This window comes from Erpetoichthys calabaricus, chromosome 8, assembly GCF_900747795.2.
Source record: "Erpetoichthys calabaricus chromosome 8, fErpCal1.3, whole genome shotgun sequence".
Taxonomy (NCBI): Eukaryota; Metazoa; Chordata; class Cladistia; order Polypteriformes; family Polypteridae; genus Erpetoichthys; species Erpetoichthys calabaricus.
The window spans coordinates 80,994,910-81,022,595 of record NC_041401.2 but is presented as its reverse complement, the minus strand read 5'-3'; the positions used below and the strand labels follow the sequence as shown (position 1 = coordinate 81,022,595).

The 27,686-nt window shown below is 36.6% G+C and overlaps 1 protein-coding gene and 1 long non-coding RNA gene across 2 annotated transcripts in view; one reads left to right on the top strand and one right to left on the bottom strand.

Annotated features, from left to right (window-relative positions):
* The first annotated feature begins 853 nt into the window (after window positions 1-853).
* On the top strand, window positions 854-3,076 carry LOC127528954 (uncharacterized). The gene is made up of 2 exons (XR_007935636.1): window positions 854-1,081; window positions 2,328-3,076. It is a non-coding gene; the product is annotated as an uncharacterized LOC127528954 (long non-coding RNA).
* Window positions 3,077-4,038: 962 nt separating this feature from the next.
* Window positions 4,039-27,686, bottom strand: part of eral1 (Era-like 12S mitochondrial rRNA chaperone 1) — a 40,759-nt gene continuing 17,111 nt past the window's right edge. Inside the window, exons 7-11 of the mRNA XM_028806968.2 lie at window positions 17,921-18,033; window positions 12,261-12,647; window positions 10,432-10,581; window positions 6,705-6,785; window positions 4,039-5,857 (exon numbers count right to left, since the gene is read on the bottom strand). Coding sequence (XP_028662801.2) covers window positions 5,738-5,857; window positions 6,705-6,785; window positions 10,432-10,581; window positions 12,261-12,647; window positions 17,921-18,033 — 851 coding nt within the window. The 3' untranslated portion in view covers window positions 4,039-5,737. The remainder of the gene's footprint in view (window positions 5,858-6,704; window positions 6,786-10,431; window positions 10,582-12,260; window positions 12,648-17,920; window positions 18,034-27,686) is intronic.

Below are 27,686 nucleotides of genomic sequence, written 5' to 3'. Positions count from 1 at the left end.
TTGACAGCCAACACTAATATGAAAGGAGTAGAAATTACAGCACATGCATCTAATAAAAGATCATAGCCATTCATCTATTATTAAAGAAAATAGAATGGTACAGCAAACTAGTGCCCATCTTGTCAGCATTATGTAATGGGCAGGAGTCAACCCAGGTCTACACTCCATTCTGGAGGTGGAAAGAAACTGAAGCAGCTGGTTAAACATCCAGACTGACATGAGAAAAGCATTTCAGTGTCCAAGAGAAGTGGCATACTGTAGGTGGCAGGGTAAGGTGAGCAACTGCACCAAGCCAGCCACCACTGCGCCAGGGTGAGGAGAGCATCAGCACCAAATAGGCGCCAGCCTCTATAACCACTCACTTTATACGCAGTCAAATGGCATCAATACTGAAGAGAACAACAACATGACATGAGGTTTAGGGAAAGGAGACAAGATTTAAGGGACCTGTCAGCTTGGTGAAAGGCCTTCCTTTCTATTGGAGTCTTTTGAGCCCACCACACAGAGGATGATTGTATGAATTGATAAATGGCATGTCTATCACGTAATTCATTTCATCACATTTTTGAAATTTTTAACTTGACACAAAAATATATATCACTTCCTAGTGTTTTCCTGCTTTGTAATGTTTCATTGCTAGAGGTGATGGGCTATTGTGATGGTGACTTCTGTGAAAAGGTACTATATAAACCAAAGCGTGCAGCTCTTAGAAACAAACAAATACAGAAAGCCATTCTGTTTCACATCCCAGAGCAGCATTCTGTTAGGAAGAGCCTGAAAACAAACCCATGGTCATTCAGGCTCTCCTCTCACCCTAAGCACAGAGGTGTCTAAGAAACGTGGAGGGGGTGGAGGGAATGGCCATGTGGCCAAAGCTGATAATAACCTAGCCATTTGATTGGCTAAAGGCAGAGGCTTGTGGTAAAACAGCAATATGCAAATGAGCTACCAGCTCTATAAGTGAAGCCGTCATTTAAGGCAGCTGCAAAAAAGACCAAGAAACCTGCAAGCAAAGGAGTGCATAGCGTCCTGGGGCAGAGGGTCACAGGTCCACCACCAGCAGGCAGAAGCGCAAGCAAAGGTAAGCAGCACCGCGTCACCTGAGGGCAAGAGAATCTGCTTTAGGGCAGGGGCGACAGGCAGTCTAACTTTTTGGCCCCATTTCAGCCAGTGCACCTTTGTTGTGCATTATGGGTGCATTCGTCTGCCACCTCCGAGATTTCAGAGCACTAGCTGCAATTTGTTTTAAACAAATCTGTACGTGAAGGATAATGCTAGTAGGAATGTCTTTTTTAGCAAGGCAGGTCGGAGTTGGACTCTAATCTGAGAGGCCTTGGCAGATTTAAAGCAGTTTCACTTCTCATTTCTCAGAAAAGCCTTACTACTTTTATGTATAAAGACATTACTCAATCATTTCAAAACATTTATTTACATTAGTAAAATTCACCTCAAATTACTTAACAATAAATACTGATTTGCTTTGTATTGCATAAGGCACTTAATTTTCTCCTATACTCTACAAGGTTTCTTCTGGTTTGACAAACTGAACCTTAGCTAGTTCCTTTGGCCAACATGTAGTGTCAGCTTAGAGTGTATTTTGGGGGGTTAGGGTTTAGGGAATTCTGTATTGTAGAAGGCTGGGCACGTTGAGGGGTCTATAGAGAACTTTCAAAATGTCAAAGAGCACAGTTTCACTTATACTTATGTAACTTGCAGAATAAGTATTACTAATAATGTAAAACCAAAAAGAACAAATCTGCCACAAGATGATTAAGACATAAGTCTAAAAATTGTATAGATAGATGGGTGTTTGGTAAGCTCAGAACTTTCTTTCCAATGCAGTTAAGTCTGTTAAAAAATTTGCTGAGAAATGAGCAGAAAACTAACCCATTGGACAATATTCTTAAAGGTTAAACATATGCTTTTTGCTCAATATGAAAGCAGCTAAATAAAATAAAGAGGTACTGTTGATTGACAATTTCTTCAACCAAATCACTTCAACAGTCTCAAACCTGTTCACTCCAATTCACTGCTCCTTGTGTCTGCATGATGGGCACAAGAGAAGTTGGTTGGACCTCAGGTTTCTATGTTGACTTTTGTTTTGTTTTCACAGTCCCAGCATGCTTCAAGATTTTGTCTAATCTATGAAAGAATTTTAAAAATTCAGTTATGTTCATATCATTCATATATAGCACCGAATCATAGGCTGGTTTGAGAGTGCTTAAGATCAAAAGCCAGGATGTCTGCTCACCTAAGCCTCAGTCCACTATAATCTTCAATGCCTGAATTCAGTGGCACAGTTTCACTTTTCCTTCTTTTCTTTGCAGGACACGTGGACTGCTGTGGACTTCTGTAAATACTTCTGCAATTCTGGACAGGATATCATCATATACTGTAAGTTCGCTACATAGACACTACAGTATAGATGATGTACTATCCAGGGTTGCACACAAGACAGAGGAAAGAAGATCATAAATGCAAAGGAACATCATGCAAACTCCAGGGGGCAGCAGGGAAACCGTTACCATTACTGAGCTTTAGTAATGGTAAGGGTTACTTTGCTTCCTCCAGTAAACAGCGCACCTTCGGACAGCTTTATTTAACTCTGTAATTATTTTTGTAACATTTATCAGTGGCTAGGAATAAAACTAGCAATTACTGTACAAGTTGTGCCTCTTGAGCTCTTAAAGAGATACCTATTTATGGTTGCTTTGATGCTAATATGACATAACAATAAAGGAAAGGCCTTTAAATGTTGGAAATATGTGGCCATTTAATTAGTTTAAAGATAGGCTGTTTACAAAACATAACATGGATACCTACTTACCTTTCAGTGGAACTTTACTTATAAAGTAAAAATGTTGTATAAGTACAAAGGAATTACCACAAGATAAAAGAGAACCAGCATAAGACTGCAAAATGGGCTATTAAGTCAAAACCTCGTTTTTACTATCTGACTTACTGTATTTTTTATTTAGGTAAGTTTTCTGCACTTAAACTGAACATGCTGTATGTATATTTGCCATATTTCTTCAGTTGATCTTTGTAAATGTATTACACATTTGTAAACACCAGTCCTGAATCAGCAGGGAGAAAAATATAAAAAGTATCAACAATAAATAACAGCAAAGCTTGTAGTTAATTTTCTTGTACCTTCTGTTGAATCACCTGCAGTACAACGTGTTTAAAATTAAAGGGCACAGTTATTTATGCATGCGTGGTAACAAAGCAAGCTTTCATGGGTTACAAAGAAATATAAATATTATTTCCAACTTATCCAACCATTGTATGGAAATCAACACTGAAAAATGCCAAAGGTTTACAAATCAAACAACCTGTACTCTGTATTGAGTGATTAAAAAAATAGAAATATCTTCTGCACATCTTCTGTTGCCTTTCTATATAAAATTATACAGCACTGTGTTTGGTGTTGCTGATTTACAAACCCAACATGCTTAATTAAATTCCCACACCTTGTCACGTGCTGTGTGAAATTTCCATGTTCTCCTCATGTCTGTATGGGTTTCTTCCTCCCACATCCCCAAACAGCAGCAGGTTAAGTCAGCTTGTAATCACCTTCTGAATTCAAATGTGGCTGTGAGCAAGTCTGTGTCCTATGAAGGACTGGCATCCCCTCCAGGCGCAATTCCTGTTTTGCACCCAGTGCTGCCCCATGTCACACACCTCTGACTTGGATTAAAAGATACTGAAAAGATTATGTATCCATTTATTTTCTTACTCCTTTTCTTGTAAGAGATAACTTTTGAATAGGGACCTGATATAAATGTCCACATAAATACTCTTCTGTTTAAAGAAGGCAGAGATTCTCAAATGTACTAAAAGGTGGAAAATTAAGAAAATCAAAGCAGTCTTATTACACTAGGACACCATTAAAACATTTGACATGCCACAAGCAAGTCCCTCACAAGTTGTTTTGACCAGTTTGATTGTGTGTGGTGAGGTTTTAATAAATTAAATTTAAACACATAATGGCCAAAATGTTATGGTTACTCATTCTGCATTATATACAAAAAAGAAAACTGGAAAAAACACTTTACTGGTCTCATTTCAAGAACTGCTTTACTTTTATATATTTTTAAGTAATGGTGAAAATCCTTATTTCAAACCAAAAAAAAATATGTATGCTTGAAAGAGTTACATCATACACCTATACCTTAATGGGACTGGTTATTGTGTGTTGTGGTTTTGGACCAATCTGTTAATTTTATGATTTTTTTTTTAACCTTATGTCTTTTTAACACCTCGCAGCAAAATAACTTCTTAAATAAAAAACTTCCATGTTTTGGTACTGTATCTAGAGAGGCTCCTGTAATGTCAGTTATGTTTTTAAATAATCAAATAACAACCATCCATTTAAATAAACAATAACTTGCCAAAATAAAATTACAAGACAAGGTAAGGAGCAGACTATTAATAAACACAAATAATGTACATTAAAGAAACTGTTTCCTATTCATCTCAAAAAAATAAAAGGTCACCACAATTATATACACTGGGACGAATTAATTCAATCCTAATGAACACAATAGTCTCTTCAGGCTAAAAAAGTCAATGTAAAGTGAAGTCCATGTTTTCAGTTACCTGGAGCACTCATGTACTCCAAGTTCAGTGACCAACTTGAAAAGGCTGACACGTTTTGGGAATCCTCATTTCTTCCCAACCAAAGTCCAAGTTCCATACAGAGTTTGAAAACACCGTCTCCATTTCATGCTGGCTTTTTTAGCCTGGCGAGTCTATTATGTTCATCAGTATTAAATGTATTCCTCCCAGTGCATACAATTGTGGTGATCATTTATTTGTCATTTTTTTCTACATAAATAGAAAACCTTTGCTTTAATTTATACTTTTTTGTATTTAACCTGCTCCTTAACCTTTTTGGAATGTGTTTAAATAGGATGTCAAATGTTTTTTAAATTATGCAGTTTTTTGTATTAAATGGAGCAGCTGCAAGATAACTAAGTACACATAACAAGGCTACTCATAATATAGTATGGTGCAGAATGGCAACTAGAATGTCTGATTTATTTTTTAAAATCTCAATGATTTAACTGTTTTGTTGCCACCTGTACTTAAAGGTTTCTATAAATGAGGGTTGGTTTACAGACTTTCTGATTATGAAAAAGCTTTTACCTCAGAGTGGCTTGGTGTTTCAGGAATTATCAAACAATAGGAAAAAAGGGGCAGGGGTAGATGTGTGAGAGAAATAGACCACAGGTACACTAAACTCAAGGTCTCATGTGTAATAGATTAAAAAAAAACGCTTCATCCATTCCTTGTTTTAAATTAAAGAAAATAGGAAAGTTTTACAAATAGTCTGCTTTGTGGGACAGTGAAATGAAAAGTGCTTTACTTCATCTTTTTCATGTCAGCATCTGTTTCTCACTATCCAGACAGACAAATGGCATTTTAACTGTTGGTACAGGAGTGGTCTACCCTGACTCTCCATCTCAAAGGAGGAAAATAAGAAAGGAGAAGAAAAAAAAAAAAAAAGAAAACTAAGCACCAGACAGGATTTCAAAAACACAAAACAAAACCATTTCTGAAAGTCAAGTGTACATCATTTTGTCTGCTTGCATTAATTAAAGATTTTGGACTAGTATAAAACAGATAATACACATACATACAAATTATATTGCCTTTAATGTGGCAATCAAAGGCTATGTGTTCTTGCGAAAATGTCTCAGTAGATAAAATTTTTTCTTCATCATGCTTCTTGCTATTTGACTTTGACTGACAACTTCAGCTTAACATCACACAGGAAGACATTCATCAAGTCTTCTCCTGCTTCACGAGCAATCCTGTTTATCATCTGCCCTCCTTGACCAATCAGCATTTTCTACAAAAAAAAAAAAGCAGACACAAAGCAACATAAGTTCTCAGATTTACATAGCAAGCAAACTAGAAGCCTTCTCCAGTAAATAAAGTATAAGTGGCTTTTGGATTAAATACTACGATGTTTGTCTAATCATCAAAAGCACTACATGTTTTTATATAACATTAAAAACTATACTGTTACAAATCCTCTATCTTCTGCATTAGCAGAATGTGACTGTATAGACAGAGATGTTATATTTTAAAAGGAAAGTAATTTCACCTTTCTAAAAATCAGTTCCATTCACTAAATCAAATCTTTAAGCCTGTTGCTTCAGTTTGTAATAGTGTTTTTCCACGTAGATATTTAACTTATGATTCTTTAGTTCCCCTTGAGGATTCAAATAACACAGCAGTGCCAAATGTAACATAAATACAAGGGCCTCTGTGCAGTTATATGGCCACATGATGATTATTTTAAAGTGTATCCAACTATATACATTAAACAATATAAATTTCCCAAAGACTGATATACAAATCAAGAGTAGATGAGTAGCTACTCTATCTCACAATTCTGTTTCTTTTGTTACTTTTACAATTTTGTTTATCCTTTCTTGACCACTGGAACAACCCAAACAAAGATGATACTTGAAACACCCTATTTCCAGGATTAGTTATTAGCCATATATAATTTTTCATTGTTTTTATATGGAGATCAACCAAGCATAAGGGAAACAAAAATAATAGCTAATTATATGCAAATGTATGTTTTTTGGTGTGTTTGAGGATTTTTTGCAGCCATTTACGCTTTAAGTACTGTATAATGAATAAAGTTTTTCTTAAGGTTTAAACAAGAAATGTCAGGTACTCACTGCATGACTGCCCTTTTTTACAAACAGTAACTGAAGAATTATTAGTTCTCCATTTTCTCCAATATCCCACATCTCTGTAGTCTGCAAGGGTAAAGTGGTTTATAATTATATGACAGAAAACAAATTTTTATACTTGACAGAAATGCACTCTGTTGCACTTAATAATAATGTACTCTACCATATAACATACAGTTCCAGTCAAAACTATTCAACCCCCATTGCAAATTACATTTATCGGCAAAGTTTACAAACTTTCAACTGTTTGCAATAAACAAAATCAATCAACAACTTAAATAGCTTAATACAACTGGCATTACAAGTAGTTTCTCCATATTCAACACAAAATGCCACTTTTAATGACTACTGCAATTTCAAATTTATTCAACCCCTTCATGACAGGCCATCTTTAGTACTTATTAGAGCACCCTTTTGCTATTGTGACCTGTAAACATGATGCATAGTCAGACTCCAGCTTCTGGCAGCGTTCCTGAGGAATTTTATCCCCATTCCTTATACACAATGGTCTCAAGCTCACTAATATTCTTGGGCTTGTGTGCTGTAACCTTCTTCTTCAAATCCCACTAGAGATTTTCTAAGGGATTCAAGTCAGGTGACCATAATGGCCACTCTTCAGCTTCCTCACAGACAGCATGAGGTTTTCTCCTAGGATTTCTTGATACTTGATTTAATTCATCTTACCCTCCACATGTTGCAGGTTTCCAGTGCCAGAAGAACCAAAGCAGCTCCAGAGCATTACTGAGCTACAGTCATGCTTCACAGCAGTCAGGGCGTTCTTTTCAGCATATGCATCATTCATTAGACATACTGCTGATCCACAGGCCCAAAAAGTTTGAGTCTTATTTCCTCTCTCCACATAATAGAATCCCAAAACGTCTGTGGCTTATTTATATGGTTTGGAGTATACTGGAGCTGACCTTTCTTGTGCTTTTGGGTCAGTAGTGGTGTATGTCTTAGACTTCATGCATGGAGACCTTCAGTGTTTAGTATGCACCTTACTGTGGAAACTGAAACCTCAGTGCCTGCTGCCACCAAGTCTTGCAGCAGGTCTTTTGCAGTCACTCAAAAGTTTTTGGCCACCTGCCACCTCAAAAATCTGGTGGCTGCTTTTGATAGCTTCCTCTTTCTGCCACATCCAAGTAAATAAATAATTATTAAATAAAAATAATAATAATAATAATTATTTACATTTATATAGCACTTTTCTCACTACTCAAAGCGCTCTCCACACAGGGAGGACCCGGGAAGCGAACCCACAATGTCCTTAACTGCAAAGCAGCAGCACTACCACTGTGCCACCTGTAAGGATGATGATCTCTTAACTCTTTGGACAATTCTCTTGACTTACCCACATTTCTAAAATGCAATCAAATGTCACTGTGAACACACCCCTAGCCGGTCCAGGTATTTGATGTATGCTATCTCAAGCACACGTGATGCAACTAATGAGGCCCTTGATCAGTTGCATCACGTGTGCTTGAGACAGCATCTGATTTATAAATGTTTCCTCTTATGGAGATTCTATTCAATGGGTTGAATAATTTTGAGACGCAGTAGTCATTAAAAGTGGTACTTTGTGTAGAATGTGGAGAAACCACTTGTAATATTAGGTGCGTTTAAGTATTTAAATTGTTCTTGTTTGATTTGTTTATTGCAAACAGCGGCAAGTATTAAGTGCAACTGTAACCTGAGCAATTTGACTATCAAGCAAAAGAAAATGGTTTATAAAATTGAAGGTAACTACAAAACAATATAGTTAGTTTTTCACAATACAGTATAATGGGGATAATTTAGCTAAAGGAATATTAAATATAACATGCACCTCAGTATAGAAGTTTGAGATTTTTTTGCTTTGCTCTTTTTTACTCTTGAGTATGTTATATTTATGTCAATAAAATACAACAGCTTGGGAGTCTTAAAAACAAATGAAAAGAGAACAGTTGTGTATTATAAATCATTTTCTTTTTGTTCTTGTTTTCCCTCTCCGGACTTGCATCTACAGATTTGGTATGAAAACTGTGTCCATTAATAATTAGTCTAAAAGCTTATAGACTAGAACACAGAACCATGGAGATATGCAAAGACTGAAGTCAAAAATGGAGCTTCGAGTTGTCACGATGCGGGTTTGCTCCAGTGCTTTTATTTAAAACCAACAAAACATTGTTCAAATAAATAGTGCAGTGCCTCAAAAATATGTCATTAAATAAATAATCCATTAAAATCAGTGAATTAGTGGAGGTTAAAATCCGTTAGAAAAAAAATCTATTAAAAACAACGAGGTTAAAACAATGGCTAGAAGCAGTCTCTTTAAAAACATAAAGCATGGTTCCTTCTTTTACTGGCGACTCCCCTGCTTCTTCCATCCAGGCTATGCACCCTACATGCAGCTGACCTTCTTCACTCGACTGATCTGGTGGCCTCCCGATCCCTGGCTTTGTTCAGTCCCTGCCAGACCGAGACTTGGCTTTCCCCAATGGCCAGGACACTCATGCTGGGGATTCTACTCCAAATCTCCGACTCCCACTGTGGCAAGCCAACCTTCTTCCGATCACTTCTGCTCCCAACAAGCTCTCAGCAGGAGCAACCACTATCGTCAGCCCTCAGGTGCCAGTCAAACACCCCACTCGGGCTCACCTCTCCCAGCTGCCTGCATACATCTGCAAGTCTGCTTGCTCACTCTCCTTCTCTCTCTCACACAGCGGCTTTCTCCTCGCTGCTTCCTGCCTTCTTTCTTAACCTCAGTTTCTTTCTTTTTCCCTCCTAGACGCCTCGCGCTTCTATTTATTACGGAGACGTGGATCAGATGTGCCAATCAGCAGCTCCCAACGCCAATTATGGATGCGGACGACTCCTCACCTGTGCACTTAAGTGAGAACCATCCGCATCACGCATTACCCGGGAACTGCTCCTGCCATGCATATGACACCCCCTCGCTAAGCCGCGAGTACAGCGATTATTTATTTAAAAAGTGGCCTTTTTGACGTGAGCTGTGAACCCACTACACCACATTCCACCCCCCCATAAGCCCCAGTTGCACGGGAAGGCTCCATGCCACTGCCAACCCTGTGCAACTGGCAGCCCAGGTCCACAGCTCGGCCACACTACCACTGCACTAAAACAATAAATAATAAAAGCACTAAAACAAATCCCACACTAAAACCAACCTAAGCCCCCTTTATAAAAAGAGGACATTAAAAGAATAAGAACTTTAAAATGACAATAAAAGCAATCAAATAAATGTCAATTAAAAAGCTCCGTCCTTTAAAATGTCCTCTTCCGGCTTGGGTCCATGGGTTCTTTTAAAAAGTCTGGACACCAATCCCGCTTGCTGCTCGGTTTCCTGTTCTTCAGTCCTCACTGCTAGCTCATTGGTGACATTACCGACGGTGTAGGGTTCAAGAGCTCCCAGAAGGAAGATGGGAGCATGGAGCGAACCCACATCGTCACATTTGGTGGCAGCGGTGGGATGAGCTGGCAGTGGGGACCGAAGAGCATGGAGTAGAACCTGCATCGTCACATGAGTGTGCTGAGGTTGTACAGTTCCATAAACTCAGCAAAAGTGTCATCCTTTCATACTGCATGTGGAATATTTATGTAAAATGACTGACTCACATTGATAATAACAGTCAAGCTGAATGATCAGCAATGCCTTTCCATTTAGACAACTTGAGTACATAAATCCTTTGCAAACAGACATTAGCATTTTTACCTGTATTACATTATATGGCACTTCCTGTGGGAGATACTCCAGAAGCTTTTCTCTAATTATATTTTGACAAATTTCAAGTGGAGACTGATCGGTGAGCACTTCACTGTGAAACTGCCAGGGCCCGGGCTTAGCGTGACTGATCAGGTAACTCTTTAACAGAAACACAAGAAAATGCATGTTGAAAGTTCTTTTTGAAATGATATAACTCTTGCCTACAGCTTCTGAAATGAAATGACTGCACTAAGTTCATAAGATTTGTAGGCATTCCTGTTAAAAGAATTATTTAAATGTGGACTTACTGTGACAGTAGTTTAAACAGATGCAAGAATGGAAAGAGAGCAGAAAAACTAAACCCATTAAGCAACTGCATACTACACCCTATATAAAAATAATGTCCTATTTAATTGGGGAATGGTGGCATCACCATTATTATCAGTTTAATCACAATTTTAAAGGTTGACACAGGTTAGCTGGTTGTCCATTGTCATATAATCTCAAACCACCTACAAACATTTCTAACTTTTGCCTGTCTCTAATCTATCTGCCCTCTACCTGTATCTCAGTGCTTATTTCCACTCAATCCTCTTCTGCCTTTTACATTTGCATGCCCAATCCTCCTGAGCCTGTTTCTACTCAGCACATCTAGCATATCCACAGTATATCTCTTACCTCCTCATCTTTCTCTAACACATCTATCTGATAATCCTCATCTACTCTTTTCAGCTTTACCTTACATTTCATCAATCATTTCTCACTCCCATACAGCATACTACTCCTCACTCAGCTTTCAAAAGTGTTTTCCTTTTAAGAAAGGCTCCTTTAGAAGTCAGAAGGAGACAGCTCCTGGAATTCTTACTCTGGCTACTACCACCACAGTTCTCTGTGTGCAACATGTCACTTAAGCAGCAGAATGGTCCTACTTTGTCCAAAACAACTCCACTACAGATTTCTAAATTTTTATTTACTGCATTCATATTTATGACTTGAAGTCTGCCCTTCATACCACTGCATCTTTGATGCACCCACTTCTAATGAACTGTGCACTGGCATGACATTTTTAACACACATGCCACCCTGAGGCCTTTTTTTCATCTAAACTTGGTTTCCATTTCGGAATTTTCTTCTTCAATTCCAATTCACTTTTTGTCATCAAAATGAGATTGGTGGTAAGTAAGAGCTTCCACAGAAACCCTTCACACACTTATCTGGTTCACTTCTTTCACATGAACTTAACAGACTCTGAATGAATCCCTGGTGCGGCCCCACCTTCACTATCCCCATATCTCTTCTGACCACCCTTTATGTTTCCTCATTCACTGACATCATTGCAGATACTAACAATTCGTCCACACTTAACTTTTGCTGTGTCCACCTCACTGTGTCAAATGCTTTCATCCAGATTTGCAAATGCATAATATAGCTTTCTTCCTTTCACTTAATGCTTTTCCAACATGTGTCTGATCACATCTGTCATAACTTTCCCAAACAAGAAACCAAACCAAGTTTCATGAACTTTCATCTGATCCCACAATCTTTACTGTAGCACAGTCTCAAGTATGTCTTTCCATAATGTCCTTGACTAAAAGATTGGGTGCAAGTAAGCAATATTGTGATAGTTAACATTCTATACGGATTGCCATTACATTTTTCACCATGTCCCAGTCAACTTTCTTTACAAGCAGTCTACTTAATTCCTTACATCACCAGCTACCTATGTAATAGATGTCTAACAATTTAGATTAAACAAACTAATTTCATATATACTGCATGCATTTTTTGCAAAATAAAATAACAGATGTAGTGGAAAATGTTTTTAAAATAAATCTTACCTTAAGCGTATCAGCTTCTTCCCCACTGACAGCAGACAGCATAAAGACTTCCTGAAACTGTGGCCAACCACGTTTTTCCTTTAAACCCCTCAGCATAGAACTGCATTGAGTGTCCTTTTTGAGGCCCTGATAATCACATGTTTGCTCCTGTGTTTTATTTGAACAGGGTTCAGTCAATGGTGCAGTTTTTGCTTTGCAGTGGTTTTCTTGAAGACATTCTGAGTTGACTATGACATCCTTTGTTGTACCTAGTCTCTGTGCTTCTTTCCTAGAAGCAGGACTAGTTTTCAAGATCTGTGTGACTTTTACCTTTTTCCCATTAACAATTCCCTCAGTTAACTCTGTAGTAATATCCAGTAGCAGGGCTTTGTTTTTCAACAAATCGACCTATAAATTAAAAAATGAAAACATTTTCAGGCTTTTGTTGTAATAGTAATAAGTACGGGCTACCATGAAATAAGATACTGCATCAGATATAAGGTGGGATCCTTCTTTTGTAGGGGTGCCAGTCTATCGCTGGGCATACTCACATATACACTCATGCTCATTTTGGGTTAGTTATTCAGAAGTTCTTTTTTATTGTAAAATATAAATTATACTTCCACTCAAAAAAGCATGTATGACTGTCCTTAAAAACAGGCCATGAGCAACTATTATTGAAAAAGACACATATTACCACACTATTCACACTGTATAAATATTCAATCAGCATGCTGTTTATACTTTATAAAAACATTTTAACATTTTCATTTTAGAAAGCTAAATCTTTGACGAAGTGCCATACTCTTGGTGGGAATACAAATAATCATTTTAGGACAACTAGTAAGACTGCAAAATGGACAACAGAAATCAGTTAAGAAAGCTGCTTTATTTTTAAACCTCTAATATGTATGTTTTATATGATACTTTACTGCTCTGTTCTGACACATGCAACAATTCATACACTTTTACAATAATTGCAAACATTCCTAGTACAGGATATAAGCTCTCAAAGAATACACACAACCTTTTTTTTTTCCTTTCTTATTGATTTTAACAATATGATCACAGGAATTCATGAATGTGTAATTTTAGATTCTAACTGGCAAGGTACATAACATAAAAACGTATCAGCACTGTAAGTAAAGTCTATTTGGCTTGTCTTTCCAGAATGCATTATTTAGAATTTTGAATTAAGACATAAAGTACCTTAACAGAGTCAGATTTTTTTCTACAGTTCAAAAAAGTAAAATTAGGTTCAACACCAATAACATGAAAAACTGAAGGTTATATCCTAGTAGAAAATGGATATGACATTTAATGTTTATTTCACTGATTATTACCATATTTTGTTTCAAGGTTCTATTAAATATGTCAAATTATAAAAGTCATTACTGAGAAAATACAACACACTCAAAACTCAGACAATTCCATTAATTTGTTTGAATGTCCATTTTATTAAGTATAACTGCCTTACCTGCACTGTTCACTACTTAGTCAGTTGACTGTATTATATGTGCAGAAGGTGTTATTTAAAACTGGTAGGCAGAGATTCTTTAGTGTGGAATCCAGAAGGTGAATGACCAACATTTAAATGGCACAAAATATGCTAGCCAGAGTGCATCAGCAAGATAAATCCTTGTGTTTCTAATAAATAAGGAATGGGTCTCTATCCAAAAACTACTAATCCTGTAGTTAAAAAATTGACTGCTGATTGAATGGGATCATGGCAACTGCCATGATCGGTGCAACGAAAGGCTACAGCCAGTCAGCTAATAGCAGAGTAAAACAGTAGCATCAAAAGACACATATCAGAATACAAAAGATGCCATACCGTATCAAAATTGTGGAACGCCAGCTGGTAAACTACTGTAACTGACTTACAATATTGTGGCGAAAGTGGTTATTATAAAGACTAGTGCAGGCTATTAGTGATAGTGGGGGGTGCTTTTGAAAAACACCTTGGTTCCAAGATGTGAGCAACATTTTTAATCCCAATGGTAACTAGTTAGACACCATTCAAGAACATCCTGCATAGAAGTGAGGTTTTAGTGGAATAATGCCCAATTATAAAAGGCAAAAAAAGACCAGCAATATTTTTAAGAGAGTGGCATTGATATCTTAATGCAGTGTCTTTCTCAGACTCAGAGAATATACTGAATGCAATGGAACAAGCAATTTGAAACATACAGTACATCCTCCCTCCTACCTAAAACAATAATTAGACAAGTCACAGCCAACATCGGTCAAAGTCCCTGCCTGTACTTTCAACACCTTGTTTTGTTGATAACCAATAACCAATAAATTCAGGTTTGTCTAAGGGCAAATGGGGACCAGGTTTCTAAGTTGTTATCTAATAAATGGTCCGTCCTGTAGATCAACAACAATGGACAGCCTAGGTGCACTGCTCTGTGTTAACTTTAATTATACCTTAAAATATATCAAGGGAACTATTACTATGCAAAAAACTAATCTCAGAAACTCAAACAGACCATTACATTTTCTAAATAAACTAGGGGGCTCCGCCCCCTGCTCGCTTCGCTCGCCAACCCCTGGTGTTGGGAATGACAAAGAGCGTGATGTATGAATGAGATATAGAATAGTGTGAAGGTGTAGATGATGCAAATAGAAAGCAAACAATAAAGTGTGTGGCACAGTGTAAAGGTTTATTTGAAAATTTCTTTGTACACGCCGTTTAAGTGTAAAAGGTAATTCCAGCTCAGAACTTGTAAGGTCATTTAAGATGGTTATTGTTGTGATCAGAGTCAAGTTTGTCAGAGCTTAGAAAGAGTTGTGTCTCTCCAGGAAGTAATGGAATGACTTGGGTATTGATGTTTTCCACATTAATATTTTTTGGACATAATATAGTGCGTTGTGTTAAAAGGGGCATTTGGTCTAATGAGATTGCTGTTCCAAATGTCTCTGTAACTAAGTCGTCGCAGATTAAGGCTTGAGGAATTGTAATAATATGTGGCTGAAGTCCATCTGTATTGGTGAGTGTACCATCTCTCAGTTGTAATAAGCAATTGTTATGATCTGGTTCTGGACATCGCAACTTTTTTACTAACTGTATCTTTTGAAAGCAATGCCAATTGTCTGCGTATTTTAAGGTGCACTGAACAATAGCTGAGTGCATGGCATCTGGAAGAATAGCTAATCACTGTCTAAAATCTCCTCCTCATAAAAGTACCTTTCCTCCAAATGGAATATTATTATTCATAAACGTTTGTAGAAGTTTATGAATGGTGTTGAGTAAGTGACTTCATGCCATTGTACATTCATCAATAAACAACATTTTTTGAAGACGGATGTCACGTGCAGTGCCACCGTTAATGTTCATACTGGATACCGATTTGTAGGATCTAATGCAGTTGATAAAGATTTCACTTTCAGGTACATCGTCAGTTAGAATCTTCTGTAGATATTCAGTATATGAATATAAAGAAGGCAGTCTAATTTGACCCTTTTGACAACAACGTCTAAATGTATTACTTGTATTGCCAGTTGTTTCTTCAGGGAAGTGAACTGAATGACAATGATTGCAAATGACATTCATTAATCCGAATGAATTTTCCCGGTGTATGTTTTGCTTGTGCCGTTTGAGAGGCGCGTTGTTGCATATGTAGTATTTGGGACGTGTTGTTTTGGAGCTGTAATCGATTTGCCTGTGCTGTGTGAGACGCCCGTTGTAGCCTTCCTTGCCGTTAACGTATGTCTGAGACGGGAGGTGTTTCGTTTTGAATCCGTGCCTGTTGCGATGCAGCACTTTGATTGATAGTTTGCGTCATGTGGATCCAGAATGTAGATTTGTGCATATTTGCGTTGTTGATTTGTTTCAGGGTGCACTGTTCCAATGCGATGCAGTATTTGTGCACATATGGGAAAGCAGTATGGGCCATTGCCTTTTGGTGGCCTGATATTTACTAAAAGCAAATGAACTATTGTAGGATCTAACGCAGTTCATAAAGTTTTAATTTTAGGTACATCGTTAGTTAGAAGCTTTAGTTGAGCTTTGCGTTTTTGGAGTCGAGACATTTTTTCTTTTAGAAATATGGATAAGTAATAAGGAGTATTGCACTCACTGTTAATATGGAGACTTTTCTGCGGTTGAACGGTTAATAGTGCCTTATTGTAATGAGATCCACCTATGCTGCATAGCCGTCTATTTTGTTGTTTCTTTCGTGTTCGTGTGTTTGTTCCTGTTATCCTTTCCTTTTCGTTTTGTACCCGTGACCGTGTATTCATGACTTGTTTCTTTCTCAGCATCCGAAATATGGATAAGTAATAAGGAGGGTCGCAGTCACTGTTAATATGTTTCCTTTTCTGCAGTTGAATGGTTAATAGTGCTTTATTGTAAGGAGATCCACCAATGCTGACACCTATGCTGTCTAGTGTGAAGGTGCTGACGTTCACTTTAGAATATGTGGCTTTGGGTGTGACTTCTTATGGATGTGGGTGGGGGGGGGGGGGATTGTTGAGGATTGTTGTTGCGCGAGCGTCTTCTTTCTTTTTGTGTTCCTGTGTCTTGTTGAATCCCCCTCTTTGTGTGTGTCCCGTCCCTCGCTTGTAGGGTCTGTGGGGTGGTTTTGTGTTCTTTTTTTTGTGTTCCATGGGCTTGTTGAATCCCCCTCTTGGTGTGTGTCCCGTCCGGTGCCTGTAGGGGGGGGGCGCCTTGCTGTTGTGCGCGAGCCTCTTTTTTTTTTTTTTTTTTTTTTTTTTTTCGGGTCTAGTTTCGTGTGCAATGTGTTTCGTGCTTTTCCTGCGTTTGACTTTGCGCCTCATTTCTCCTTTTTGTATGTGCTCACTCCTTTTTTCTGTGGTCTTGTCCGCCACTCGCGGCCCCTCATCCGCCTTTGTCGCCCTCTTTTCTCCGCCTTTCTCCGACTCTCGCGGACTCTTTTTGCGCCTGCGCCTCTCGCGGCCCCTCATCCGCCTCTCTCGCCCTCTTTTGTCCGCCTTTCTCGGCTCCTCAGCCGACTCTCGCGGACTCTTTTTGCGCCTGCGCAGTACGTCTTTTTGCAGCTACGGCCCATGGCCGGATGTGCCTGCGTCCATCATCCGGTTTAGCATTCTCGGTTAGTAATATGGATCAGAAGCATTGAGCTGTACAGGGGATCTCTAAAGTCCTTAACATCATTACTTAATTGTGACACTGCAGCCTATCCATTGTTTGAGCCTTTTAAGATAAACCGTGAAGGAAAGAAGAGGTTATGAAAGCAAGCATGGCAAGTATGTCTACAATGATTTGGTTCTTAATCTAACTCTACAAAATCAAAGAAGTGGAGTTTACAGAATAACCTGATCTACAGCATATTCACTTTTAAGCAGGCTCCGTGGATTTACAATTATTCTTCAGGAAAGCTGCAAAATGATCAGATCAAAAATATTACATGTATCCCATACACCAACACTGTTATTTTACTTGACCAAGACCTTAAACAGAGTGCTAAGTAATCACATTTTCAAACTATTTGGGATACATCATATGTTTATACCCATTTGGCACATCTGTTAGTAGATATAATAGATATACAGAAAAATGTCTGCATTTACCAACTTTTAATCTAATCACAACTTGATATAAACTTTCAAACAGCATTTTAGAAAATCAAAGTCAAAATCATAACTTATCAGTGCAATAAAAGAAAACACTAAACTATCTAGATTGTTCTGCTTTTTACCTTATTTAGCACAAGAATTGCAGGGATTTGTGGGTGGAGAGCAAGGCATTTCAGCACTTCTGGTGCAAGTTGGTTCCGTGTCCAGTGGTCAGAGACATCCACCATTACCATCACTAAAATTGTTAAATAAAATGAAAACATACATTTTTGTCCCAGGTTAGAGCTATATACTTATTTAGTCTTGAAATGAGTTACAGTAATGGAGGCAAATCAAATTACAATATTACAGGTTAAAAATCTGGTTAAATGAACAATTTTTGGTAATGGATAGAATCAATACATTAACCAAATTATACAAGTTTCCTAAGAGACTAAATAAATATTTCATAGAGTTAGAGAATTAAAGAACCATATGCTCCATATTTAACTTCATTTTACTGTAATCATATCATTCTAGGGCAATTTGACACAAATGTTTATGAAGGTCTTACTTTATAGTATTTGGTAAAATTAATTCACTTCACTATCCTAGATCCATATTTAGGGGCCTTTACATAAACATAGAAAGCATTAGCAAATTGACTATTAGAAGTTCATCCAATATAAAACTAAAACAACAAAATGTAGAAAACAGATTGCAGTGATTATAAATAAACCAGTAACGGTGCAGAATACACTTGACTTGAGTATTCATACTCTTTCTCTGTACGTTTAGCATTCGTTTGCTCAGAAGTTGATGTGCTTGCTGCTTCCTGAGCAGCTCTTCTTTTTTCCACCCTAGCAGCCCGCTTCTTCTCTTCTTTTGTTGGCATCCTTTCGCATTAAAACTGATTAAGTCAGTGTTTGTGTTGCAATTGCTTAGTACGTTTTCCTTAATTTTTCACTTAAGCTGGCACTTAAATCATTCTTGAGGCAGATTGAAGACTTAAGAAATGAAGAGGTAGGGGAAGTGACGGCAAAGGTGGTAGGGATGAGAACGGCGCCTGTACGGATGCACCACATAGCCGCCCAGCTTGCTGCTGCCGAGAGTTGATTCTACAATACAATAAAATTAAATAAAAATAAAAAGAGGAATAACGTTCGAGGACAATCATCACCCTGTAAGCGGATAGTAGATGTCATGTAGTATATGTGCACCAAATTTCAGGTCAATAGGTCAAACAGTTTGCGAGCTACAGGAGGTTTAAAATCACGGACAAATGAACTGCCATGGTAGCATATTATATATAAAGATAAATATAAATATATATATTTATTAACACAATCAGTCAATAATGCAGAAAATGCTGCCCTAACAAATATACTGTCAGCACTGAAGTAAAAAAAAAAAGTCCACTTTAAAGACAGTTTGTGTGGTGACAACAAAAATAAATTACAAGACTAATCAAAGGCAAGGGGATAGCTATAGAATGTTGTTGGAGCATAATTTGAATATCTTCTGTGATACTAGTCAGGAATTCAATACGTTCATGCAGGGTAACTTTGCTTACAATAATGGCACATCATGTACCTGCCAATTGCCTTGCACAAACAAGCTACAAGTGCTAAAGGAAGTGATCAAGGTTCAGATGTAAACACATAACCGTTCATTAATGATTTAATCTTCAGACTAAAATACTTTTGCCCCAATCATTCAGAAGGTCAGGGTTTCAGACTAGCCCACTTTTGCCTACGTTATCTGAAATTATTCTCCAGCAAATGAATGCCACACATACAAAGCTCCCAGATTCTGCATTAAAGGCTACCATTTGCATCAACAAGTTCCTCCACTTAACTGAGACTAACAATCAGCCAACATGCAACTGTCAACATCTAGTTATATTTTCTAATTCGACATCTGTCACAAGTGTTTCTAGCATCAGTTAGTGTTGGTGTACTGGAATGAGCAAACCAAACGAGCTTAGTTGGCATTATGGTTGGCACTATGCATGTTGGTGCTAGCATATCCCAAACAGCAGTCGTTATGCGCTTTCAAATACAACTGTTTCAAGGGTTTGGCGGCAATGGTGCAAAAATGCTTGTGGATCAGAGGGGTCAAAGAGAATGCTGTGAATCATACAAGCAAAAAGATGGGCCACACCCAGGTAAATTATATCTGAATTCAACATTGGTGTATAGAACATTGTCATTTGATTACAATAGCCATGTCAGGTTCCATTGTTGTCAGCAGAAAATAAGGAAACATATTTCAAATGGGCACAGAAGTGTTAAAATTGAACCGTTGAGAAGAAAAAAAAAAAGGATGTTTGGTTGGACAAATTCTGGTTCCCTTTACATCAAGCAACACAAGTCCATGTAGCCAACCTCTCTGTTGTCAAAAGTGCAAGTCAGTGGTGACAGTTTTTTGGCACATACACATTAGGTAGGGCCCCATTACCCACAGAAGAACATTTGAAAGGTAAGACGTACTGTATCTGAACATTGTTGCTGAGCAAGTTAATCCTTTCTGGCTAAAGTTTATCCACATAAAGATGGGCACTTGCAGCCAGTAGGTTTCTAGTTTAAAAGGATTTTGTTTTTGTTTTATTTTTTATTATTTTATTTGTATTTATATTTGCACTATATTTTTAGTTTTTATTTAGTTTTTCACCATTTTTTGTTTTAGCTTTAATTTAGTTTTTCATTTTTTTTTGTTTTGCCTTTATACAATCATATTTACATTAAATATCTGTTACAACAACATGGAAAAACTGGGTGGATGTTAATTGACAACACATGAAGGAATAAACATTTTAGCAATTAAGAGTGTTTATTGATATAACTCTAAAATCCACCTGCAAAACATGCACTCTTCTACAGTTTTGTACACTCAGCTCACATACACATGACAAGAACATGCAAACTCAATACAGACCCTGACAGGGAAAGCAATCAAACATGAGCTAATGGCGCATGTGACAGGAATACTATCTGTGCACCACCACTTTGCCCACACTAAAATAACAGTTCTAAACAACCCAATTAAAACACTAATGTGTAAATGTAACATTGGGTTGGTTGATAGCTTTTATTGCATGATATGTGTCTGCTTAATGTTTCACTGCAATGGCACCACTATATCACTATGTAGTAATGATAATGAATTTAAAACATCAAAATTGAACTTCAAATCATTTTTTCTGCAAATAGAGGTAGTAAGTAAATACTCATAGCCATGAGCTTAAAACAACTGGATGCAGAGGTCATTGATGCCAGTTGCTGAACTTCCTTTGCCATACAACAATAACAGCACTGTTTTTTCCAGTTTAAATACTGACCAAATTTGAAGCCAGGATGGCCACTGGAGCTTGACAAATCCTCCAAAGGAACAGGTTCCATGAGTTTGGTAAAAGCTGCCATTTGCTGACTACTAGCAGGGCATTTGTTAAAGATGGTTAATTATGCCTAATTAATTCTCAGAAAAGCTCACTGGCAAATGATGAGACTTCTGTATTCACTCTCAGTTCTTACTGATAGCTTAAAATGACCAATGCAAAACCCAGAATACGTGAGCTGATCACAAGACTCCAATGTTTACAGTGAGGGCACATACAAATCAATGGTCTTTTCTAAACTTAAATTACAATCACGTGGTTCTAATATGCCAGCAACTCTCACAACCTGAAAATTAATAAAACTAGTTTCTCATTTTCATTTACTTCTACTTCCCAGACATTTTTTCAGTTTTATTTTAGTTAATGGAATTATTTTTTGTTAAAGACATATTTGGTTTAGTTTTCATTTACAACAAAAAAACACTGCTTCCAATATTATAAAACACACCAAGTCAAAAGTCATGTACTATCACCACATGGTTATGGTAACATGACAGCAAGACTTAATTCCTTTAGTAACATGCACAATTGCTGGATCTCAGTTCTATGAAATATCTTTGGAATGCATAGGAAAGGCCTACATGCTGCAACTATGTGTAGCCACTCAGTTTGCAGCAACTGGGCAATAAAGTTAATTTTGTATGGTACAGTATTCCTGAAAAATGCACCAAGCATCTTGTAGAATTCAAGCCGCAATCAATTCATTTTTCCTGAAGGCCAATAGAGGTATAACACTCTATTAGATAGGTGCACCTAATTAAGTGGTAACCCGGTGTATTATCGAAAAAATACAAATTTTGCTGTTGTTTTACTTTCTATATCATTATTTATTAACTCCGTTATTGATGCTACTTTTTTTTGTTTGTACCCTGGGATGAATCTATGGTCTTGTTGAAGCCTTAACAGCTGCTATGTCGAGTGTACATTTTGAGAACCCCCTGGCCAATTCCTTCCAAAGTGGATAGAAGTCAGTGTTTCTGAGTTACAATATAGTTTGTTGTAGTTGTTCACGTAAGTTCCCATGCCAAAAGATCGGTCTTATTGCTATTAATTTAATGTCTGTGATAGAAAAAAAAAATTTAGATTGGAGTGGCAAAAAAAATCTTTAGGAGGTCAGCTTTATTTGAGTAAATTTATAAAATTGCACAAATTGAACACAATGTTTTTGTTTGATCTGGAATAGCCTTTTGGAGCTCTACTGATTAATTCTATTATCACAAATCCCCAACTCTGCGTCTTAACTCGGATGCTGAAAAAGCTTTTGACTGTGCCCTATAAAGATCTGGATGTATTATTGACTGAAAACATACCCCTTTTGATGAACATGACAAAATATTTCATTGCTCTGAAAACTGAAACCATCAGAAAGTCAACCATTAAATAGTACATAGAAAAGAGTGCTTAGTATATGCCAACAAAAAACTGACCACTATGTCACTGGCACATTTTTATACTTTTTGTATGCTCTCTAGTTTCCTCATTTTGATGTGGTGAGTTTCAGATTCCTATCCACAAGCCTTTCAATTATCATATCTCATAATTCTACTTACACTTGATGTCTTTTATTAAATAATTTTGTGGACATCACCACTAAACCTTTTATTAATCCAATTGTATCTTTCTACAGCCAGGAAAATGTACCCTTCATTCCACTACTGCGTAATAGGAAAAAGGCCAATGAGCTCAACTTATCTTCTACATGATTTTGTATACATGTCTGCTGTGGTTTAATCAAATGAAGAAAGAATGGTGTTTCTATTTATCTACTTTTATTTTTGTTCATTCTTATAAGTCCCTAAAATACAAGCAGTTTTCCTTCCTATTTTGATTTTCTAATTTAGTAACTGGCACAATGGTGGTTAGAGCTGCAGTATCATGAATCCAGTGTCCTAGGTTTGAATCCCAGTCATTGCCCATGAGGTGTTTACATGTTCCCTCCATGTTCTATGTGGGTTTTCTTCTGGGTACTCCAGCTTTCGTCCCTAAGGATGTTATGAACTGCCATCATTTGCAGAGTTGGTTGTTGTTCCCAGTGTTGCCAGGATAGGTTCTGTGACCCTAAGGTTGATTACACAGTTTTAAGAATGTTATGTAACTTGATTTTTTTGTTTCTCCCTATAGCTAAAGATTGTGGAACACTATTTTTTAGGCATTTTCTGCCTACTATTAATTCAATCTCTATGTCTCTATTTCTTGATTTCTTAATTATTTAAGACTAGCAAAATACCCGCGCTTCGCAGCGGAGAAGTAGTGTGTTAAAGAGGTTATGTAAACATATATATACATAAACATATATACTTATATACATATCTACATATACACATATCTACATATATACATATATATATATATATATATATACATATAGACATCCACATATATATACATATATCAACATATATATACACATACATATACACACATACATACATACACACACATATATATATATATATATATATATATATATATATATATAGCAAAATACCCACGGTTTGCAGCGGAGAAGTAGTGTGTTAAAGAGGTTATGAAAAAAAAAAAAGGAAACATTTTAAAAATAACGTAACATGATTGTCAATGTAATTGTGTTGTCATTGTTATGAGTGTTGCTGTCTTTTATATATATAATATACACACACACACACACACATAAACATATATATATACATATTGATATATATATACATATCTACATATACACATATCTACATATACATACGTATATACACATATACACATCCACATAAACATATATATATACATATACAAATTTACATATCTACATATACATATATATATATATATATATATATATATATATATAGACATACATATATACATACATACATTCACATATATATATATATATATATATATATATATATATATATATATATATATATATACTGTATATATACATATGTACTTAGTGGCTCCTGTATTTAGGATATAGCAGGTTGGATAATGGACGGATGGACATTTGTATGCATAGCCCTATTTGCCCGTTTTCGTTTTTTTTCTTTCTTCAGTAATATTTCAGCAAACCCGGAGCTTGTCAGTTCAAATCCTGGTACTGACACCACTGTGTGACCCTGAGGAAGTCACTTCACCTGCATGTTGTGCAAAAAACAAAAGTAATGTAACAAATTGTACCTCAGATGTTGTAAGTTGGTGGAATAAAGGCATAAGTAAAATAGATAAATATGTACCGGTATTATACACATAGGAACTATTCATTTATTTTCAGTTAAGTCATCTGCAGCAAACTTTTATAAATGAGGGTTTCTGATTTTTAGATAGTGCAAACTGTTTCTTCTTTATTGACGTTTTCTCTTGGACAGCTTTTTTCATTTTATTGAAAATGAAAGCAGCAGCTGCCAAAATATGCAGCTTTTTTATTAATTTTTCAACATTGTGTAAAATAAATGTATAAAGTAACATAAAAAGTTTAAATACTGGTTATTCTTTTACACTAAAATATTACTACAGAGATAGAAAAAAAGTAAAATGGATATGTTCTTTTTCTTTAAGGAGATTAAATATTACTGAAGAAAGAAAAAAAAAAATTAAACAGCCAAATGGGGCTATGCATACGAACTTAAAAGGTTTAAATAAAACAGAAATATATATTTTATTTTTACTTGCTTAACTTGTGGAGGGTGTATCCTGTAGCAAAGCCCTAACTTTTTTCGTGAAAGCACGTTTCAGTCAATAAGTGTTAAAAAAACGTGTAAAGATATTGACAATAAGCTAAGTCATCTGCAGCAAAGTTTTATAAATGAGGGTTTCTCCTTTTTAGACAATAAGCTACGCAAACCCAGGAAGACATGGAATCGTTTAAATCAAGTATCATTACATCTCCCTTTCTTAAAGAGAAGTAAGGCAGTACTTATAAGCTTACATATTTATATATAGACATACATATATATATATATATATATATATATATATCTATATCCGAAGCCGTGCAAGCACACTCTTTTGAGAATGCAACGTATAGTTGTACAGAAGAAAAGCAATCTTGCCTCAAATGAATGGCAACCTTTTGTAGGTCTATGAAGTTAATTTAAAGTTTAGGTTTACGCGGTGCTTTCTTTCCGAAGTACCTGCACTCATGAATATGTCTGTATGTGTCAGTCGGTCAAATCCACGCGCTTCGCACCGGCGAAGTACCGCTTTTAAATTTTTATTAAGAAGAAAATAAAACGTTTTTAAATTGAGGGAAAATATACTAATAACAGTTTGTTAAGGATCAGTTTTTTTGTGAAGCTGCCTTTACTCGAGTGATCACTTCGAGCTGACTTGGTGGCCAAGTGTAAGCGTTACCTGGAAGTAAGCACCCATACAATCAGATTGTGAATCAGACTACGAATGCCGTGAATGTAATTACACACTCACTGCACTTGCTTACGGTAATCGAACCTCAGACGTCAGCGCTAGAGGGGCTTAGCAGCGGTGAAGTATTGGTTTTAAATTTTAATTAAGAACAAAAGAAAACCTCAGAGGTTCGATTCCCGAAAGGGAGTGAAGTGAGTGTCCGGCTACCTACCAGGTAAAGCTTATGGTCGGACAGCAAGTGACGTAACATCAGCCACGGTGCCTTCAGTTGTGAGAAGCAGATCATAGAATGATTGAAAATAGTTTTGCATTTACCTTTTTAGTAAAAGGCGAGCTTTTAAGCCTGAGAAATCACCCCGTAAATGCACACGTTTATTTGCACATGTGTTAATATGTATGGTTACACAGTATTAAAAGACAGTGAAGAACGTGATTTACCTTTGTTCCCGCGTTTCATAAAAGGCGAGCTTTTAAGCCTGAGAAATCACCCCATAAATGCACACGTTTAATTGCACGTGTTAATATGTATGCTTACACAGTATTAAAAGACACTCAAAAATTAACGTCATTTACCATCAGCCACGGTGCCTTCAGTTGTGAGAAGCAGATCATAGAATGATTGAAAATAGTTTTGCATTTACCTTTTTAGTAAAAGGCGAGCTTTTAAGCCTGAGAAATCACCCCGTAAATGCACACGTTTATTTGCACATGTGTTAATATGTATGGTTACACAGTATTAAAAGACAGTGAACAACGTCAGTTACCTTTGTTTCCGCATTTGATAAAAGGCGAGCTTTTAAGCCTGAAAAATCACCCCGTAAATGCACACGTTTAATTGCACATGTGTTAATATGTATGCTTACACAGTATTAAAAGACAGTCAAAAATTAACGTCATTTACCTTCGTTCCCGCGTTTGACTCGTGCTGTAAATCTCTTCCTTGTTTTTAGGTCACGTGATTACGTAGGAGGCGTGATGACGCGATACGTGACTCCGCCTCCTCCATTACAGTATATGGACAAAAAAATATGTTCCAGTTATGACCATTACGCATAGAATTTCGAAATGAAACCTGCCTAACTTTTGTAAGTAAGCTGTAAGGAATGAGCCTGCCAAATTTCAGCCTTCCACCTACATGGGAAGTTGGAGAATTAGTGATGAGTGAGTCAGTCAGTCAGTCAGTGAGTGAGTGAGTCAGTCAGTCAGTGAGGGCTTTGCCTTTTATTATTATAGATTTGACTTTAATTAGACATACAGCATTAAAAGGACATTTCGCAGACTTAAACCAAGAGGATCACAAAATTGGCATGCTGCTTAAGGGTTGTATCTGGCATAAGTTACTGCAGTTTAACAAGGTTTACATATGCAAACAATGATAAAACAAAAATAAATGCCCACCCATGTGTGTGCTGAAAATGGGACATTCAGGCCGCTGAGTTGAACTACTGTCTGACTTGATAACACAGTTAACAGAATTGCAAAGAATGTGTGCTAGTGATAGGGACATTAGCAATAATATTTGCATATACTGTATTAGTTTTCTCTTTTAAAATATTTTATATCATGAATTAACTGAAAAATAAATTACACAAAATGTTACTATGGGTAGCATGTGAATGTCTAATTTTTTGGTTCATTATATCTTGCTTTGTTTCATGCAAACATTTGGCAATATGCTTATTCCTATAATACCACCTAAACAAGCATGCACTTACTTTTCTAAGAATCATTTAAACTGAACAGCTGAGAACAACCACCAGTAGCTTACTAAATCTAAACAGTACATCAAAGTAAAGAAAGTTTCAAGAGCTGCTTCAGTCTGAAGATTCACCAATTCTAAGGAACTGAGAATTGGGAGACTCCTAAGTACTTTAGACAATGACAAACTTAATTTCTTGCTGAGCTTTTATACATCTTTTTAATTGTAGAAACAGCCAAATAAAATCAAAAGTAACAAATTACTTTACAATCAATCTTCTTTGTGAGTCACTACTGAAAAAGACATGTTAAAAAAAAGCTTTTGTGTTGTACAGTACTTGACATATTAATTCTACTTAAGCATCAGCAGTTTTCTGTAAAAAATAACCACAAAAAAGCTGAAATTTCAGTTACTGTGAACAAATTAAAATGCCTCTGAGAAGAAAAAAAAATCTATGAAAACAACAAATAGGACT